Here is a 7,896-nt window from a genome sequence, read left to right on the forward strand (position 1 = left end):
GCCGGATTCCCCACAAGCATCAGAAGGGCCTCTGGGGCCACTTGTCAGTAGACATTCAAAGAGAGCCCAGTCCTCTTTGACAGCCGGTGCTGGCAGTGGTGACTACTAAGAGCATGGACATGTTGCCCTGAGTGGAGCCACTTTCTGGAAAAAGCATGATCTAGATCCTCCTCTTCCCAACTGTACACAGTGACATCTTACTGCCCAATGGTACGTTATCTGGGATTCCTTGCAAAAAAGCATTCCATGGTCAAATAAGTTTGGGAAACACGTTGCCCTGAGTGGAGCCACTTTCTGGAAAAAGCATGATCTAGATCCTCCTCTTCCCAACTGTACACAGTGACATCTTACTGCCCAGTGGTACGTTATCTGGGATTCCTTGCAAAAAAGCATTCCATGGTCAAATAAGTTTGGGAAACACTGAGTTAGACAACACATGTCTCCGAACTGCAGGATTTCTCAGGGCATTTACATGCCATGTGTACTGCAAGCCTTCCAGAGGCGAGACAGGTTGCAGCATCTCTCTAACCTAGGGGGCCAAAGAAGCCTGTTCACAGGATATCCACGACCACGGAGATGTGATACTGAGTTAGACAACACATGTCTCCGAACTGCAGGATTTCTCAGGGCATTTACATGCCATGTGTACTGCAAGCCTTCCAGAGGCGAGACAGGTTGCAGCATCTCTCTAACCTAGGGGGCCAAAGAAGCCTGTTCACAGGATATCCACGACCACGGAGATGTGATGGAACTTGGGAAGAACACAGCTCTGAGTCACCTCTGAGTGGCAACGCTGCCATGGGATGGAGCTGATGCAGCCAGAGTCCACCGGCCACTTCCAGAGGATGTATCTGGGAGGCTATCCCCGGGGACTGGCAGGGCCAGAGTGGCACAAAGTTAAGAGTGCAGATTTGGAAGTCAGACCATCATGGGACTGAATCCCAGCCCTACCACTTACTGTACTGAACCTATTACTAGGACATTACCACATCTCTGGCGCCTCAGTTTCCCCATCTCTAAAATGGAAATGATAACTGCTAGGATTGTTGTGAGCATTAAGTGACATGATTCAGTGTGAGCCACAGGGCCTGGCCCCCGGTTAGTAGTTGGGTAGCGGTAGCTGATATTGTTGCTGCTGTTATTGTGACTGCTGCTATTATTACTAGTCCTTTATTATTATTATTATCCAGAGAAAGTCTCCCAAATGGGTGAGACCACAGCCCCAAGATGAACTTGAGTGATCTGACTTGTGGATTTCTGCATAATCACTGACACTCGGGGCACAGAATGTCAGGTGGGAGGGGGATGCCCCGTGTCCAAGGCTTTGGAAACAACACAGAGCAGGAATCAGGAGACCCGGGGTGGGGTCCTGCCTCCTGCACCTCCTGGGTGTGGGCCTCTCTGAGCTTCAGTGTCTTCATCTGTAAAATGGGGCACTATTACCTGCCTACCCTGCCCTGCGGGGTTGTTAATATTTTGGGGGCATCACCCACAAACCACTCTACCTAATATGGGTCATCTCACTGATTTCTCACTGTAAACCTGTGAGGTAGAAATAATTACCAGCCCCATTGAATAGGTGGGATAACTGAGGCACAGATAAGTAACTGGCTGAAGGTCAGTGGTGGGAGGATGTCTGGGGAATGGCAGGGAGGTGCTTTGTAGACAGTAGAGGGCAGCGCCAACCTAAAGAACCCTCCTGAGCAGTCAGAAAAAGCCTAGGGTTGTCCTGGGCGGCCCCACCCCAGGTGCCAGGCCCCGCCTTGCCTCGGTCCTGGGGATGGTCAGCGAGCCATTGTGCAGCTGGAGGCGGAGACGGCTGCCCCGCAGTGGAAGGCCGTCTTTGAGCCAGCGGATGTCAGGCGCTGGGTCTCCATGGGCCACACAGTCTAGCCGGACACTGCCCCCCACTGGTTCCACCAGGTAGGAGAAAGCTTCCCCTTGTAGGACAGGAGCCTCTGCATGGGGTGACATCAAACAAGTGGTCGTGAAAGAGGCTCCCATCAGGCTCAACCTCCCATAAACCCATCCCCAAAGGCCTGCCCACCCGCTGCCTCCAGGGCCTACACAGGCTCCTGCTTGCCCAGCATGGCTGAGTACCGTCCGTGCATCAGGGATGGCACACAGTGTCCACGTCATGGGTCAGGTAACATAGACTGACAGTGGCTACCAGCAACCGTACTGAGAAGGATTTGAAGCTTAGTGGGAGTAGTGGTGATTGATTAGTGATGCCTGAGATGGGCACAGGTGAGAATGCAGGGTTACGTGTGCCATATACTCGCTCTTGCAGATGAATTACACCAGCTGCAGAGTACCCGCTGGGTACTTTGGAAAACAAGAACTGGGGGAAACGAGAACATTAGGGCACCTCTGTTGTACACAGCAACACTCAGAGATTCGTGTGCATCTCAAAACACCCTCAGGATGTCCTGTGCCGGTGCCCTACTTCCTGGGGTCCTGAGGTTGAATCTACCAAAAGCTGCAGCTGTGTCCTGGTGCCTCGGGCTGCTCCTTCCTTCCAGCAAGCCCCACCCATCCCGAAGCTGAGCAAACTAAGTCACAGTGTCACCAAAGGTGACTGTGCTGCTTCTGGTGGAATGAGGCCATAGGGGACAATTGGCAGGTTGGCAAGCTTCAGGCATTTATCTCCCAGGGTACCCTGGCTCTCATGCCCTCCTCTCACCCAGGCCAATTGGTCAGATTACATCTCTGCCTGCACCGGGGTTGACCAGGGAGTGTCAAGAATACTGATGCCGCATCTCTACCCCAGAGAGGCTGGTCTACTGGGTCAGGAGTCGAACGTGGGCCTCAGCATTTTATAAAGTCCCCTAGGAGACTCTATAGTGCAGCTGGAAGTGGGGTGGGGAGACCCACTAGTTCAGAGGACAGGAAGCCAGTTTCTCAGAAAACCAATAGATTGGGTTTCATGGAGTTCTCAAGAGAAAGGCCATATGGGCAAAGTCCTACCCTTCACGTGGACAAAGCTGACCACCTGCACACGGCCCACTCTGTTCTCGGCCCAGCAGACATAGGTCCCGCTGTCCTCTCTGGTGACCACTGCCCGCTGCAGCGTGCTGCCCCCATCCTGTTCAGACACGCCCTCTGTGGCGAGAAAGACATGCTCCAGGGGACTCTGAGTCCAGATGCAGGGACCTCCTGCCCGAGGTACTTCACTCAGGACTGGGTACCCAGCAGGTGCTTAATGAAGGGAGTGTCCCTCTCCCTGGGTGGCAGCGTGGCAGGCACAGGCCGTATCAGAGGATGTGGTTGAAGAACCTGCCTTTCACCGTCTTCAGGCGTTTACTGTGAGTTTGATAACAGAAACTCTGCCATGGTTCTAGACAGATGGATTCTATTAGCTGGCTTTGTTTCCCTCCGCCATGGGTTAGACAGTGCACTGACAGCAGGGATAAGGACACACATTGCCATCGATTGGGCATCTACTCGGGGTGAGGCCTGGTGCCAAGCGTGTTCGATCATTCCGTGCACAGGACCCCTTGTTAATGAAGAAGCTGGCCTCAGAGAGGCTGGTTCACTTGCCCACGGTCTCTCCCCAGGAAGTTCTGGGGCCCAGCAAGGCCTTCACCACCTGGACTTGGTTTTAGGAACATATGATGTCTATTCCAATGTAGGAAAGTACTATTTTGCATTAGAAGGGACATAGCAATTTATCAATTCAGCAGACATTTATTGAGAACCTACTAAGTATCCTGAAGGCCCTGTGTCTCCCTAAAAGTCTCCTGGGTCCCAGGTGGGAGGACAGAGCTGTCCAGGGAAAGAGGTTTGCTGAGGGTCCCGCAATGGGAGCAGCAGCTCTAGGCTAGAACACAGCCCCCAGGCCCTGTAGAGTTAAGTCTTCCTCTCAGGTGGCTTCTTGGCGGCTCTGATATATGGCTTGTCACATTCGGTCATGCATGGGTTTTCCCCTCCCCCCACGTAGGGCTAAGTTTGGAGACCCAGAACCCACAGAGCTGGCTGACAACCTCTTCCTCTCCACTAGGTTGGGTTTCCCACCTGCCCTCCCTCCTCGACCTCCCAGGGTCATGGGTCTCTGTCCCACCCGCCCCAAGCAGGCCCAGACCTGTAACTGGCCGGTTGTTGATAGTCCAGCCAATTCGGGGCGTGGGGCTGCCCCGGGCTGCACAGCGAAGCCACAGCCTGTCCCCGAGGTGCAGGCTGTGGTCCCCAGGCAGGGTGGTGAACACTGGCAGTGCCAGGATGGTGAGGTGCACACGGCGGCGGGCCCGGCCCACGGCGTTCTCAGCAGTGCAGGTGTAGGTGCCCGCATCCTGGCCCTGCTGGCAAAGGGAGGGGTCAGCCTGAGAGCTGCCCCCTGCTCCTGGTCTGGGCCAGAATGTCCCCAGGGGCCCAGTGCCCTGCAGGTTCCCCTGGAGCATCCAGCCCAGAGAGGTGAAGTGACTTGCCCAAGGTCGCACAGCTAACAAACGGGTCTGCTTCACCAGCACACCACAGGGCCTCCCTGCAGCTATCGTGTGGCTCTGCACTTTCATAATCCCTGGCCACGTGGTGGTAACAGTCATCATTTAGTGAGCACCTACTGCATGCCAGAACTTGTGCTCAGAACCTGACCTGCACCAGCTCGAATCCCCACTGCCCAGCCATCTGCAGAGTGGCCCGTTTTGTAATTACAGAGTCTGATGCGTGATGATGAGGGAAGGAGGTCGGGGTCCCACCTACACCCCTGGCTCAACATCTCCCCCAGACCATGGAGGACGGTTAACATCAATGCGTGGTTGAGAACAACAGGCTGTACTTTGGGGACACAAAGTTGCTGCCACATTCCCGCTCCCCCAGGAGCTGGCCACAGGCTGGGTTCTACAACACCAAGATCAAGGGCTCAGATCCTGTACTGGCCAGCCATCAGAAACAAACAAACAAAAATCCTGGGTTCTGCCCCTTGGCAACATTGTATCTTGGGACAACTACGCCCATCTGAGCCTCGGTTTTGTCATTGGTACCCGGGACGATGACACGTATTTCCCCAGGCTCCTGGGGTAAAGACTGCACAGTGCTCAGTGCCGAGAAGGACAAACGGTCTCTGCTCCCTGCGTGTTTCTACCACTCCCTGTGCTCCGGGGCCGGTGCCCTCACCTCCGAGTTTGTCACCAGCAGCTCCCCAGAAGGCTGGATGGTGAACTTCCCCTGGGCTCCAGACACAGGCTGGCCGTCCTTCTCCCAGGCGATGTCTGGCTCGGGACTGCCCCTGGCCGTGCAGGGCAAGAGGGCATGGGAGCCTTCGATGGCGGACAGGTCAGGGAGGCTGGTCTCAATCACAGGAGGGACTGCAGGGAGATGGAGGTCCACTAGGGGACTGGGGCTGGGCGAGGGTGGGCTGCCCTGCCCAGTGCCCTTGGCATGGCCCCTCAGCCCTCCCCACCATCAGCTGCAACCCCACCAACTACCTGGTCATAGATCATTGTCCATGGTATGAACAATCGGGGGACTCTCTGAGTTTGGTGAGGCTGTGACAGGGTGACCCTGTGGCACCTACACACATGTACACACATGCACACACACACACACACGATGACCAACAGCCTCAGCACAGAGGCCTTGGTGATCTCTGCTGGGGCACAGACTCCTGCGTCAGGTGGCCTCCAGGACCAAAAACAGAGCAGCTATCACAAGACCCGCACATTTTCCTCCTCTGGGAAAGGGTGACCAGCGATGCTCCAGGTCACACGGGAGAGGAGCATGCAGGACAAGGAGACTGGAGCCAGGAGCCCCTCTGAGTCCACAGACCAAGTCCCGCCGCAGCCCACCTTGTACCACCAGTCGCGTTTTCCCCATGGCGCTGCCCGCGCTGTTCTGGGCGATGCAAAAATAGTTTCCAGCATCCTCTGGGCTAGCGTGGCTAATCCGCAGCTGTCCGCTGGGTAGGACCCAGGTACTCACTCCTGGATGTTGGGGGGAGAAAATCGGGGGCCAGTGGCTAGGGTAGGGGAGACCCCCGAGGAGGGTGGCTTGAGCTGTTCTGCCTGACAGACAGCACATGACTTGCTGGGGTCACAGAGTGACCGAGTGAGAGACAGCAGGGAAGCCCGGCCAGCTCCTTGATGTTGGGGGGAGAAAATCGGGGGCCAGTGGCTAGGGTAGGGGAGACCCCCGAGGAGGGTGGCTTGAGCTGTTCTGCCTGACAGGCAGCACATGACTTGCTGGGGTCACAGAGTGACCGAGTGAGAGACAGCAGGGAAGCCCGGCCAGAACCAGGGCGAGCACGCCCCCAGCCTCTGATCTCCCAACTCAGTCGCCGAGTGCTCAGACAGAATCTCAGGCCGTGGTGGTGGGAGAAACAAGGGCAGGGGGTGGGGGACCTGTCTCTGGGCAGGGCAGGGGCTTTCTGGACCTCCCAGCAGGTCTGCGGAGTCTCCTGGGAGAGGAAGGAGAATCCTGCCTCCCATCTCAGTCGCCGAGTGCTCAGACAGAATCTCAGGCCGTGGTGGTGGGAGAAACAAGGGCAGGGGGTGGAGGACCTGTCTCTGGGCAGGGAAGGGGCTTTCTGGACCTCCCAGCAGGTCTGCGGAGTCTCCTGGGAGAGGAAGGAGAATCCTGTACTCTTTCCTTCCCCTCCAGAGCAGCTGCCATGGGGACTCACCTGCAGGGACGCTGAGCCCTTCTTTCTGCCAGGTGATGGTTGGCCGGGGTATGCCCAGGGCCTCGCAGGGCAGCAGCACCTCCTCCTCTGCCACTGCCCGAACCACAGTGGGCAGCGGCTTCACCACGGGGGAGGCTGCAAAGGAACGGTGGTGCGGAGGTCCCTGGGTTTGCCATCAGTACCCAGCTCCCCCAAGGGGGCCTCTGAGTATGAGGGAGAGAGAAGCCGCTAAAGGGAACGGGGTTCTGGAAACTCGGACGTAGCAACACGGACGCAGGGGGCTGATTCTTCTCTCATCAGGAGTCGGATCAGAGGCAGGTGTAGGCATCTGGGACCTGGAGCCTCACCTCCATCCTCAGCCCTCTAGCTCTCTGCCTGCTCCCCTGGCCCCAGGGCCTCCGGCGGTCTGGGCCAGGGACACTTACCCTGCACAGTGAGGACCACGTGCTTGTGGGCCACACCCGCGGAGTTGCGGGCTGTACAGGTGTAGCGGCCAGAGTGGATGGGGAGGGCCTGCCCAATCTCCAGGGCACCTGTGGGTGGGAATGGGACATGGAGGGGGTGAAGGGATCGGGGACAGAGGTCCCCAGTGACGGAGGTGGCAGAGCTCCCACACACCCCCACCCTAATGTCTCTGGTCCAGGCCACTCAACCTGTCCATTTGTAAACAGTATGCAGGATCAGACGGTGTGGGAACCTGGCATCTAGGCCTGCCTCTGCTCCCTCCCTGAAGCATAACTGTGGGCAAGTCCATTCCACTCTCTGGGCCTCAGTTTCCCCATGTGTACAATGAAGAATCAGACAAGATGGTCGCTAGACCCTTCTGGCTGTGAAATTCCAGGACCTTCCACTGCCCTGGCCAGTATCCCTGGCCCACAGCTCCGCATCCCACTGCTCTCACCGTGCTTTGCTAAAAACACGCCTCCACCAGGAAGCCTTCCAGGATGTTGCCTCCTCTGTCCTCCCCTGGCCCCTCCCCCCCTTAGCCTTGGTTACTCAGCGGACACCATCTTAACCTTCCCAGACTGCAGGCTACACCCCAGCAGTCGAGTGAAGTGGTTTCTAAATTGTCTTCTGTGGACCCCTGAGGGCCTGCTGGGTGGGTGAGGGGAGCAAGCCCACTGGACTCTGGGCACCTCCAGCCCCAGACGGCACTGGAACTGTGGCTTGTTTTACATGCTGGGCTTTGCTGGCACCACTTGGTGGAAGGAAGTGCACCATTGCTTCGGAAGAAAACCACAGATACGGTTCCTAGACTTTAGGATTTCACTAATTAACCA

General features: G+C 56.8%; 1 protein-coding gene across 1 annotated transcript in view; it reads right to left on the bottom strand.

The window, feature by feature from the left end:
- Window positions 1-1,767: 1,767 nt before the first annotated feature.
- LOC103603192 (hemicentin-2-like) overlaps window positions 1,768-7,896 on the bottom strand; it is a gene marked incomplete at its 3' end in the record, with an annotated part of 116,558 nt that continues 110,429 nt past the window's right edge. Inside the window, exons 75-81 of the mRNA XM_008587682.1 lie at window positions 7,042-7,149; window positions 6,617-6,751; window positions 5,784-5,918; window positions 5,113-5,303; window positions 4,082-4,295; window positions 2,968-3,102; window positions 1,768-1,958 (exon numbers count right to left, since the gene is read on the bottom strand). Of these exons, the coding sequence (XP_008585904.1) occupies window positions 1,768-1,958; window positions 2,968-3,102; window positions 4,082-4,295; window positions 5,113-5,303; window positions 5,784-5,918; window positions 6,617-6,751; window positions 7,042-7,149 (1,109 nt within the window). The remainder of the gene's footprint in view (window positions 1,959-2,967; window positions 3,103-4,081; window positions 4,296-5,112; window positions 5,304-5,783; window positions 5,919-6,616; window positions 6,752-7,041; window positions 7,150-7,896) is intronic.

Source organism: Galeopterus variegatus, unplaced genomic scaffold (assembly GCF_000696425.1).
Source record: "Galeopterus variegatus unplaced genomic scaffold, G_variegatus-3.0.2 Scaffold4493, whole genome shotgun sequence".
Lineage (NCBI taxonomy): Eukaryota > Metazoa > Chordata > Mammalia > Dermoptera > Cynocephalidae > Galeopterus > Galeopterus variegatus.